This window comes from Dunckerocampus dactyliophorus, chromosome 8, assembly GCF_027744805.1.
Source record: "Dunckerocampus dactyliophorus isolate RoL2022-P2 chromosome 8, RoL_Ddac_1.1, whole genome shotgun sequence".
NCBI classification, from domain to species: Eukaryota; Metazoa; Chordata; class Actinopteri; order Syngnathiformes; family Syngnathidae; genus Dunckerocampus; species Dunckerocampus dactyliophorus.
The window spans coordinates 23,028,266-23,040,754 of NC_072826.1; the positions used below are offsets into that span (position 1 = coordinate 23,028,266).

General features: G+C 42.9%; 1 protein-coding gene across 8 annotated transcripts in view; it reads right to left on the minus strand.

The window, feature by feature from the left end:
- Window positions 1-12,489, minus strand: part of setd5 (SET domain containing 5) — a 65,954-nt gene that overhangs the window by 14,570 nt on the left and 38,895 nt on the right. For 6 of the 8 annotated variants that reach the window (XM_054783854.1, XM_054783853.1, XM_054783850.1 and 3 more), the window contains exons 13-21: window positions 12,194-12,274; window positions 11,908-12,054; window positions 11,469-11,822; window positions 7,905-8,165; window positions 5,261-5,378; window positions 4,862-5,094; window positions 4,023-4,079; window positions 3,423-3,908; window positions 3,113-3,205 (exon numbers count right to left, since the gene is read on the minus strand). In XM_054783854.1, the coding sequence (XP_054639829.1) occupies window positions 3,113-3,205; window positions 3,423-3,908; window positions 4,023-4,079; window positions 4,862-5,094; window positions 5,261-5,378; window positions 7,905-8,165; window positions 11,469-11,822; window positions 11,908-12,054; window positions 12,194-12,274 (1,830 nt within the window). The remainder of the gene's footprint in view (window positions 1-3,112; window positions 3,206-3,422; window positions 3,909-4,022; window positions 4,080-4,861; window positions 5,095-5,260; window positions 5,379-7,904; window positions 8,166-11,468; window positions 11,823-11,907; window positions 12,055-12,193; window positions 12,275-12,489) is intronic. The other 2 variants (XM_054783851.1, XM_054783856.1) reach the window with 2 other exon arrangements.

Consider the following 12,489-nt stretch of genomic DNA (forward strand, 5'->3'; position numbering starts at 1 on the left):
ATCCCGAGGTGTTCCCAGGCCACTTGAGAGACAGTCTCTCCAACGTGTACTGGCTCTTCGCCGAGGCCTCCTACCAGTTGAACATACCCTGAACACCTCCCCAGGGAGGCATGACCAAATGCCTGAGCCACATCATCTCAGTTTGGAGGAGCAGCGGCTCTACTCCGAGCTCCTCCCGGATGACAGACCCTATCTCTAAGGGAGAGCCAAGCCACCCTACGAAAGAAACTAATTTCGCTTGTACCCGTTATCTTGCCTTTCGGTCAATATCAAAAGCTCATGACCACATGTGAGGGTAGGAACGTAGATTGACGGATAAATTGAAATCTTTACAATGGACCGATGCAGAGTCCAGAGCACTGCTGATGCTCCACCAATGCGCCTGTCGAGAGCTAGGAAACCAACCAATTGAAATGAACTCTAGCAATTCAAAGTAAAAAAAAAAAAGCGTGGTCAAATATCCAGTCCGGTTGTGAACAATAAACCAATGTGACCGGATATCCGGTTGAACGAGTGAGATATACGGCTGTGTCGGTAGCAGCATGAATCGACTGTAGAGACATGCACTGGGTATCGCAAGACAAACAATTGGTTGATAGTGTCTAGGTTGCCGGCAAAATGATTGTCACACATGCTTTGCAGCTTACCATGCATGACTGGAGAGAAGGGATGTAAATAGTAGCAGCTCTCACCGTGAGGGATTTTCAAACACATCAGCCAAATAAAAAAAATGGACAGAAAACTGGACAAAAGCCAATGCCATTTGTAAGCTATGCAGAACAGCTCTGGAGTCCACTGGTAGCACAATAAATCTTGACCAGCAAGGCCAACAGAGACAAGTACGGTGACCGTTTTTCTTGGGCTTCTGCTTACATGTTTTGCTTCGTAACTTATTTACTTTGAAATGCTGCAGCTTTGTTACCGAGCTGGAGTGTTGATAACACTATGCTCAGGCTGAAATGTTGCATGCTTATGATTGTTATGACATTTTGAGTATGGGATTGTTTACTTTTCCAAGCTAACACAGCATTTTCATTGCACCCATGAGGGAAACAGTGCTATTAACTTATCTTGGTTTGGACACATTTTTGCCACTTTTGAAGAAATGTGTCATTATTTTGGGGGCTTTGCACTTTTTTTCAATTTTTTTTATTATTGATTGGACTGAAGGCTAAGAGTTCTGTTTTTTTAAAATCTATATATTTTATATTGATTCCATCAAAAAAAAAAAAAGTTAATTCAGCACGTCTTTTTTTCGGTCCGCATCTAAAAATAAATACATTTGACATGTTATTGTGTTAACTATTTGGCCAGTGCCTTACAGCATGCTTGGGGATATGATGTGCTCTTCTACACATTTAAAAATACTGTAAGAATGCCTTTTTTATATTTTAATTTGATATTTTTACGTTTTTAAAAAGTCACACCCAAAGTAAATGTAAAGCTGTCATTGAAGTATTTGGAGTAGAGGCTTGGCTTTGGGCTCTTTTGAAAGCTAAAAGGCTGGCTTTTTCCTCCCCAGCAGTCAGAAGCTGTCTAAGTGCTACTGACACTGAGTAATAGGAGTTTGAATATACTGAGAATGATTTTTTTTTTTAAGTTAGCCTAACTTCCTTCAAAAAACATGCCTAAAATAACTAGTTTACTACATGCATTAGAAAAAGGGGCTGGTAATTTTTTTGTGCATTGGCTGTTGTCAGTGTTCCTACAGATTGAACATTTAAAATTTTTCCAGAATCAGTAAAGTGAAATTAATGATTAATCAATTATCAAATTAATCAATAACTACTTTGGTATTTTATTAATTGTTTTGTAGGGGTGCACAATACATATCGGGCCAATAATTATCAGGTCAATATGTGGAATTATGACGTCATACCGATAAATCCAATAACATTGCTATAAAATAGCTCAGATTACTGACAATTTAAAAAGAGATTCCCTGTACTGTTCTGGAGACCAAATTAAGCACTCCTTTTTTCTCCTGCCGGTGACATTAACGGCCTGTCGTAACTTCCCCTGAGCTCACTTGTAAACACATTCACTGTTTCAGAGGAAGACTAGTTGCACTAAATGCTCCACACAGAGGAAAAAAAAACATTGAGCTTCAGCACATCAACATCATCCACCTAAAACGCCAGCATCATGAGACCCGGGGCTTGTTCCTATCGCTGCAGCGTTTGAAAACTACAAAAAAGTTTGCCAGAGACGACCCGAGGGCTAAAGCGATCTGTGATTTCATCATGGAAAAATGATGGAGCTGGATTACTAGCCCTTTGCCATCATTGAATATACGTGTTTTTGTCGACCAGTAAACCCCTTGGAGCCACGGTTTGTACTTCCAAACCGCCACATGTGGTAATAGTCTTGGAAAGATGAATATTTTTCCATACTTGAGTTTCCATTTTCCAAACTTTTCCCAGACCGGTAAATTTATAAAACTCAAATTCCATACTTGAGTAGGAACCCTGCATTGTGCCACAGTAACAGGGTTCATATGTTGCTATTGGGTCAAGTGATGCGTCAATCAAAAGTTCACAGTTCATCGATGATTAGGTAGCGTGTTTTGGATAACGCATCCGTGCTAACCACATCTACGATCAATAATATGTGGAAAACGTGAGCATCTGACAGAACTGATCAAAGTGTGCGATAGCGGTTAGTGTGTCTTTAATGGATGTTAGACTTGGTGTGGACTTTCTACTTCACCGGATCATTGTCAATGTAAGAGGTCCATTTTTGTCAGACAATTATTTGCAGTTAGAATACTGCGAGGCTTCAAAGGTGAGTCGCATTTAGTTTTTTGTTTGTGACTGGACTAACATTAGTGTTTACTGAGCCTGCCATTATAAAATGTCCTGGATTGGTGTTTATCAGTCAAATCTCAGCTAAATAAGCTTCCCAATGATGTACAACATGCCTTTGAACACAAATGGTTTTGTAAAACCCAGTTTCATCATGAAAATCGTTGACGGCCTGCCGGGGTTAAGGGGCAGAGCTTGTTGGTGCATGGGGTGGGTGCTTTATGCAGATGAATCAAAAACAAATAAATAAAAAGAAACAATATTTACATGCACACTTCTAAAGATGTAGTTGTCGGGAGAATATTCACCATATTTTGAACAGCCTTGTATTGACTTCTTAGAGCTATAGCCTGGTAATCTGCCCTCCCTGTCAGCAGACTAATGGTATGCTGGGTGGCCCTCTGCCTTGGAAGAAAAGTGGAAGAGAGACTTGGCAAAAAGTATCAAGTAGGGAGAGACTGAGGGGGAAGAGGGTAGTGGAGGGGGAGGAGGGCTAAATCATTTCATATATTCACACAAAAATGTTCTTAAATGCATACTGCTTAGTTTTTCACCCACTTGACCTGAACTACGAACACAAAATGCTCATGTGTGAATGGTAAAATGTAGTGAACTTGCCTTCTTTTTTTGTGGAGGGTTGCTGGTGTGTGGAGGTGTGCCACTCTCTGGGTAGCCTCCCCCGTATTGAAGTTCATTATAAGGCGACATGCAACTGGGCCCAACATCCCCAAGTTGCCCCTGGCTACTCAAAGAATGATGGAACGACTGCGCGGGAGAGAGCCCTCCTTGTGACTGAGACAGACGTCGGTCCGTGGACACGTGGTTTGCCAAGTTCGCATTGAGTGGCGAGCACGTGTATATGAGGTTAAACTCTGTCCTGAAGGCCTGCTCCCTGCTTTTGAGGGCTCGCTCTGCGCTGGAACTGGACACTTGCTTTAAGGAACTGATCCCTGCAGATGATGAATCATGGGAATCATTGCCTAAAGAAGTTCCCGGGATGGAAAAGTCATCTGAAGCCCCAGCCATGGGGCTCTCCAAACTCGAGGGCAGTGAAAGATCTGGGAACTGCGTCCGAGGGACATCAAAGTCTGTCTGAAGACATGGCTGACAGCGGAGAGGTAGGACAGGGGAGAAAGGAAACACCACCGTTATAAAACGTACGAAATATGGAAACAAGCTCTTCATTGTGTATGTCCGCTTTCAGCAGCAGCAACGTACCTCAGGAGAGATAGATTCCGGCCGGTGAACGGGTGACGCCTCGGGGGATGATATGTTCTAGACATAAATGTAGCCACTGTTAGACACTTCCCAGGATCACACACAAATATCCCACATAATAACAAATACAAATTATTGCACTTTTGTGAGTTGACAGGCAAGTGTCATACATCGTTTTATACTTTTGGTCTTGTTTCAGAAATGTATTGCATACAGTGAGAAAATAAGTATTTGATTCGCTGCTTATTTTGTAAGTTCATCTTCTTTACAAAGACATTATCAGTCTGTATTTTTATTGTGGGTTTATTTAACAGAGAATGTAAAAAAAAAAAATCCAGACTGAAATAAGTATTTGATCCCGTACCAACCAGCAAGCATTGTGACCTCTCCAGAGCGGTTATGTGTCTATGAAACACACAAAAGTCACACAAACACTCTCTTCCATTCAAACCTCTCCACCACCTTTGGCAAGACCAAAGAGCTGCCAAAGGACCTGATGGACATGGACTAAAGCTTGGTGAAGAGAAAAAACACAGTACTATTGGTGCAATCATTGAGAAATGAAAGCGATCCAAGACAACAGTCAATCACCCTCCCCCTACTCAAGACGACACATGTATAGACCCGTCTGAGCCTTTGACATGAAAACACTGTGCCAACAAGGGTTTTCAACAAACTACTAAGCCACGTTTTGCTTTTGAATCAAATACTTCTGTCTCTAAACAAAACTACAAATTAATGTATAACCTGAATGTTATTTTTCCAGTTTGTTACGATAAATATACACAAATATGCACAAGTCTGCGTGCGTGTGTGTGCATGTGTGAACTCATACGTACTTCAAATTGCAGCGGTGTGTTGCAGCGGCTGGTGGGCAGTGAGGGCATGGGTGAGTATGCAAGGCCATTTGGCAGCAAGGAGCTAATAAAGGGGTTGTGAAGCAATGGAAGTATGGGGTCCTCAGGAAGGGGCGGGGTGATGGGTGACAATGGGCGAAGCAGGTGATCAGAGGGCGTCTGTGTCGTCTCGGTCATGTACTTGGCGTGGCGCTTCTTGAAAGGTGCGTTGAGCTCTGTCATTTTAAAACAGTAATTAGCCATTTTTTGACATCATTGGTATATTCCACTCAAAACCGATTTAATGCCTGTATGTACTTCTTAATCCTTTTGTAGATAATTCAGCTAACAAAGTGAGGTAGCACATCGTATGCGTCCAAATGAGGAATATAAAATGCGTACCGCTGGACAAGGGATTTGGGGTGGATCTGCTGCTCGTGCTTTGCTGGGAGGAGGTGGATTCTGTGCCGTCCTCCACACTGGCTGAACAGCTCTCATCCTCCACCTGCTTGATCCATCTCTGCATTAAGATACAACAGTTGACAGTCAAACGATACTGCTGATCATATTGTACACATCCAAAAAAATGCCTTAGTAGACCTGACAAGTACGGAAGCTAGTGTTGCACGAGGAGTGTTATGTACTCCTTCCTGCGTATGGGACTGAGCACACATCATTTACATACATACCTACCTACATACATACTGTACATGCATGCATAAGTATCGGACCAGGACATGAACAGTCCAAAATGGTTATGGTAGCTTTTTTAAAAAAAAAATGTATTACAAAGACAGAATGTAAAATATAACACTATTTGGTGGCGCTATAGAAGGTGGTGGTGTAGTTGGTGTAGAAAGTCTTGTCGGCAAGCACAGAGGTCAGCTGTTTCTTTAGCTTGCTCACCAGGGTTGCACACATCTCAGGAGGGATTTAGGTGAGAGAAACATCCCCATAGCAGAATGTTTCCACCTCCACGTTTGACAGAAGGGATGCTGTTTTGTGGACTCATTGTCATCGTTTCTCTGCTGAGTCCACTTGATGCATGCAAAGGGCTCTATGTTGCTGTCATGTGAGCACATGACATTCTCACAAGCCTTTCAGGTGTTTTCATGTCAAAGGTTAAGACGGGTCTGTAAATGCGTCTTCTTGAGCAGGATCTCAACCTATGACAGAAAAGTGTCTGACTAATGCTCCCAACTCCCTTGACATCATCAAACAGCTCCTTCCTTGTAAATTGTGGGCTGCTCCCCTCACCTTTTGTATGTTAACACACTAGGAATTTGACTCCGGTCAACGTCACTCTCCGTTACAAGTACAACAATAGTAAATAAGTTTATATAAGGAGAAGAAGGATAATACTACTACACATATTTACATAGAATGTTATGGACAGGGGGAAGTAACTGTTTTTGGGTCTGGTTGTTTTAGCGAACAGTGCTCTGTATCGCCTACCGGAGGAGACGAATTGGAACAGTTTTTGGGTGGGGTGTGAGTGGTCCGCAGATATGTTGCCTGCCCTCTTCTTGGCCCTGGACCGGTACAGTTCCTCTATGGAGGGCAGGCTGATCCCGATGATTTTCTCTGCGGATCTGAGTGTCCTTTGCAGTGTGCTTCTGTCCAGTTTGGTAGCAGAGCCAAACCAAATTGTGATGGAGGTGCAGAGAACAGACTTTATTAGTGCATTGTAGAAGGTTGTTAGCAGTTCCCTTAGGCAGGTTGAACTTCTTGAGCAATCTCAAGAAGTACATCCTCTGCTGTGCCTTTTTCCAAATTGTGTCTATGTGAGAGGACCACTTCAAGTCCCGGGAGATGGTGGAGCCCAGGAACCTGAAGGAGTCCACTGTAGACACAGTGTTGCTGAGGATTATGAGTTAAGCCCACTGTCACCTCCACAGTCTTAAGTGGATTCAGTTCCAGGTTGTTCTGACCACACCAGCAGATCAGCTGATCCACCTCATGTCTATAAGCAGATTCGTCGCCATCACTGATGAGGCCAATGACACTGGTGTCATCTGCAAGAAGGATGAGCTTCTGAAGAAGGATGTCGGGGACTACTATAGTGTTGAAGGCAGAATTAGTCCACAAACAGGATCCTGGCATAAGTCCCTGTAGAGTCTAGGTGTTTCAGGATGTAGTGCAGCCCCATGTTCACTGCATCCTCGACACACCTGTTTGGCTGGTAAGCAAACTGCAGGGGATCCAGCAGTGGGCCTGCACTGCGTTTCAAGTGGACCAACACCAATCTCTCGAAAGATTTCATGACCACAGATGTCAGGGCCACCGGCCTGTAGTCATTCAATCCTATGATGGAGGGTTTTTTGGGAACGGGGACAATGGTGGACAAGACGGGACTTCACACAGCTCCAGTTATTTGTTGGAAGATGTGAGCGAAGATGGGTGTCAGCTGTTCCATGCAGGATTTCTGGCAGGAAGGTGATGCCACGTAAGGTCCTGGGGCCTTCCCTGTCTTCATTCTTTGAAACAACTGACAGGCATCCTTAGTGCAGGCTGTGTGTCGCAGGGGGGAATCATCTTGGAATCATCCTTATCCCACCAGGTGCAATCTTGCATGGAGCTCCAGAGTGAGGATGCTTGACTGTTATCTTGGAGTTCTCGCATTGATCAATGATTGCACCAATAGTGCTCTCTTTCTCACCAAGTTTCAATCCATGCCCTTGAGGTCCTTGGACAGCACTTTGGTCTTGCCCATGGTGGAGGAGAGTGATGGAAGAGAGTTTGTGTGACAGATGTCTTTTATCCACAGAATGAGCTAAACTTAGAAGAACTTTCTTAAAGGGAGAGGGCTGATTAGTGTGTTTCATGGACATAAGCGCTCTGTGGCAGTCACAATGCTTGCTGGTTGGTAGGGGATCAAATACGTATTTCACTCAATCACATGCATATTCATTTATAAACTATATTTTATGTTCTCTGTTAAAATAAAGCTACCACAAAAATGATGGACTGTTCGTAGCTTTTCAAGGCTTAAATACTTATTTGAACAGCTCTCATGCGGTCTACATTATCTTGCCACATTGCTCACCTTTTTAAAGCAACCATAGGTGCCGTCCATCTGCAGTGGACGTGGACGGCGTCTCTCGGGGTTGAAAGGCGAGCCAAAGCGTACATAGTGTCTGGGCGCGGTGCAGATAACAGATGAGTGCGAGAGGCCCGGCAACATGTTGAGGGTGGTGGCCAGCACCGTCGGGTCAGTGGTTATCCGCAGCGGCCGCTCAACAGGCAGCTCTTGTTGGACCTTTTCCCCTCCAGGGATTTTTTCGTTCAACCACTCTGTCACCAGATACTGAACACACACGACAAGCATTGATGATCAAATGTGCAGCCACACTCAGCGTATGGAGGCAGAGAATAAAACAAAAACAGAGCGAAAAACCTGTGGTTTGATCAACATGTAGACAACTGTAAATAGTGTATATAACTTTTTGATTTGTATTAGCTTCATTTTGGACTTTCTGTGCTCGGGTGCTTTTTGTACTCTGCTTTTGCTGCTGTAAACCTGGAATTTCCCCTTGTGGGGCTAATAAAGGCATATCTTACCTTATCTTATGAATGTCATTTTTCCTGTAATTCCCATTTTTTGTACAGTATTTCAGTTCAGTTCTTCAGCATTGACATACAATTGGTATATAAATGGCCTTCTCTGGTTTAAAAATGGCATTCTTCTTGAATAAGAGCATTTACAAGACATCTCTGACACATAAGGCTAAGTTCTGGACAATAATATTGCTTCATAAGGATTACAATGCAATATTTCAAGTCTCATATTTGAAAAATGATGGCAAATTCAACAATACCGAGTGATACATTTCAGTCATTGATCTTTACCAATAAGTTATTGCTTTATTATATTATATTATATATACTGATTTTTAACATGTTTATTTCTTCCCTTACATAGCTATATACAATAGTCCCTCGTTTATCGCGGTTAACTGGGTCCAGACCCGGCCGTGATAAGTTAATTTCCGCAAATTAGGATTCAGTATTAATAAATGGAATATTTTCGTAGTTAGATCATAGAATGCCTGTTTATGACTTTCTAAGTACGATTTTTACCATTATTAGAGCCCTCTAGACATGAAATAAGACCCCCAGAGTCACCTTTGCACTCATATTACCCAATATAGTATAAAGCGGTGTGAAAAAGTGTTTGTCCCCTTCCTGATTTCTTATTTTTTTGCATGTTTGTCACACTTAAATGTTTCAGATCATCAAACAAATTTAAATACACCAAGTCCCCAACTTACAAACATCCGACATGCGAACATTCAGAGATACGAACGCAAGCTGACTGGTCCATATTTTCATGTATTTTGACTTTTGGAACTCCATATTTATACTGCTACATGCTTGACCAGTAGAGGGCACTGTGACATTGCTAATGGGACCAACAGGTAGAGGAAGAAGAGGAAGAGGAGAGAGGAAGGCTAAGTTGTAGCTGTATGATAAAACCCGGACAGAACGTGTGATTAAAGTTTATGAAGAGTTAATAGGCCTGCTTAATTCTACACCACCCACAAAACACTCCCTCTTTTAGAAGAGTCTAACGACGACGAAGATTTGTCCTTTTTTCAATAACTCCTCCTCCTCCTCCTTCACCACTACCACCAACTCAAGATTCAAGATTCCACAACGACGTATGCTCGGCCACTCCTCTTCAAAGGTAAATAACATTTATCATTACGTATTATTATATAATTTTTCTTACTGTTTTTTTCATTAATTATCGTCGTTTAATATTACTACTGCATCCAAACTCATATTTACATACATACGCATATACTGTATATGTATACACGTACATGTAGTACCTATAACATTGGTAATATTACCTTTTGTTGGACTTACGAACAAATCGACTTGCGAACGGTCGTCTGGAACCAATTGTGTTCGTTGAATGGGGACCTAGTGTATTAGTCAATGACAACACAACTGAACACAAAATGCAGTTAAATGAAACTTTTTATTCTTAAGGGAGAAAAAAATCCAAAGCGCCATGGCCCTGTGTGAAAAAATTATTGCCCTCTAAACTTAACTGTTCTTCATGGTTGCGCCTTCAGAGCATGTGCTACACTTCTTGCTACCACTCACCGTTGTCCTTCTGCTGCAGCTTGCCAAGCCACTCCAACATATTCAGCCGTCCTGCAGTCCGGTAATCCGTCCAGCTCACGCGGTAGATCCAGTTGGCTTTTGTTTGCTGAGTGCAGCCCTTGTTTTTTTTGCCCACGGGGTCTTCTTAGTTTTGCACCATTGCCCTGAGTTCCTGTTCTTGCCTCACCTATGTGTTTTCATTAAATTATTTTTAACTGCTTGCACTGTTCCTTTGTCAGCATCCTGGAACCCATTCACACCGCTCCACAGAGCGTGACATATCCAGCATGAGCCACCTTTTTAAGGTTATGCCACAGCATCTCAAGAGGAATCATGTCAGGAATTTGACTAGGCCACTCCAAAGTCTTCATTTTGTTTTTCTTCAGCCATTCAGAGGTGGACTTGCTGATGTGTTTTGGATCATTGTCCTGCTGCAGAACCCAAGTTGGTTTCAGCTTGAGGTCACCAACAGATGGCCGGATATTCTCCTTCAGGATGTTTTGGTAGACAGCAGAATTCATGGTTCCATTTATCACAGCAAGTCTTCCAGGTCCTGAAGCAGCAAAACAGGCCCCAGACCATCATACTACCACCACCATATTTTACTGTTTGTATGATGTTCTTTTTCTGAAATGAGGCGTTACTTTTACACCAGATCTAATGGGACACACATGTTCCAAAAAGTTCAACTTTTGTCTCGTCAGATAGGAGTATTTTCCCAAAGGTCTTCAGGATCATCAAGATGTTATCTAGCAAAATTGAGAGGAGCCTTGGCCATGGCCACTCCTGGGAAGGTTCACCACTGTTCCATGTTTTGGCCATTAATGGACAATGGCTCTCCCTGTGGTTCGCTGGAGTCCCAAAGCTTTAGAAATGGCTTTGTAACCTTTTCCAGACCGATACTTACCGTACTTTCTTTCTGGGAGAGGGACAACAGGGGGTGGCAATAATTTTGCCACACAGGGACATGTAGGTTTGGATTTTTCCCCCCTTAATAATAAAAGGTTTCATTTAAAAACTGCATTTTGTTTTCAGTGTGTTATCATTGGCTTATACTTAAATTTGTTTGATGATCTGAAACATTTAATTGTGACAAAAATGCAAAAACAAAAGGGGCAAGCAGAAATAACACTTTAGGTGTCAACATGTAAAATATATGGAAGATGATATAGTGGTGGAATTTGCATGCCACTACTACACATTAGCAAGTAAAAAACATGGAAAGACAAACTAATATGTTTAGAACTACAAATGAACGTTCTTCTGTCCCTTGTCAAGAAGAGCAATATGCTTTTATGTTAGAGGATTTGTCGACATCGTTAAGTTAGCAACGCTAATCCCCCCTGCTCAGTCTTCTTATTCTCTGGCAGACCATGTACGTTATAACGTTTTTATGGGCGAGGGAAATCAGGTAGTGCCAAATGTATATGTGGTGGGCCAAAATGCAACCACAACGTAATTTATTACGCACGTGTTAAACAACTAAACCTCTCACCTTCTTGGTCTTGGGGTAACGTAGGTTGCCTCTGTTAATGCAGTTCAAACTCTGGCCATCTCCATCAAGGAGACGACCAGCGCCTAGCCCGCTCTCCCCTTGCCCCGGCTCAGAACCATACACGCCATGAGGACCCTCCTCGTCCAGACCGGTACTTTGGTCTGCTGAAGGAGCTGCAGCAGCCGCCTGCTGGGCGAGTGCTTGACGCTGCCGTCTGGCACGCTGGGATGAGCTGGAACGGTAGCGAGAGATTCGGCTCTTGGGGCGAGGTTTGGAAGGCCGTGAGGGTTTCGGAGGGGCAACTGGGGCAGGCAGGTTTGGTGTTGAGGTCTTTTCTTCAATGGATGGTGTTTCCTAAGAGCAGCACAAGGAGAATGCAGTGAATGAAATATGTGGTATAGGAAAGAACAATTAGGAGGTTTGCCATACTGATACTGACTGTGACATAGGTAGTGCGTCGTGTGCTGATCCCTAACCCTGGGTTGTGGGGTATGGGGGTGTTTCCTGTCCCCTCTTCTGTTTCCACACCATCCTCCTTTACATCCACCCATGTTCTCCTCCGCCTCCTTTCCAGACTGTTAAATGTCTGAAGCCAGACACACACACACACACACACACACACACACACACACACACACACAATTTCCCAGCATTAGTGGAGAAGGTTTTGCAATGTCCCAACATTTATACTCAACTGGACAATTTTGAATGAAAAAATAGCATACTTTTTTACTGGCGATGGCAATCCCGTTTTCATCCACCTCTCCTTCCTCCAACTCTTCCAGCTTCACCTCATCCAGCGTTCCCTGATATCACACACACAAACACACACACACACACACACACACACACACACACACACACACACACACACACAGCAGATGAGGAATTGGGTCTTAGCAGGTGGCTCACACGGCTTTTGATAACACTTTAAACGTTTGTGGGCATGTCAGTATTTGATGATTTTGCCCTTTAGCCATACACAGAATTCTATGTTAAATAATTTGAACACATTTTAATT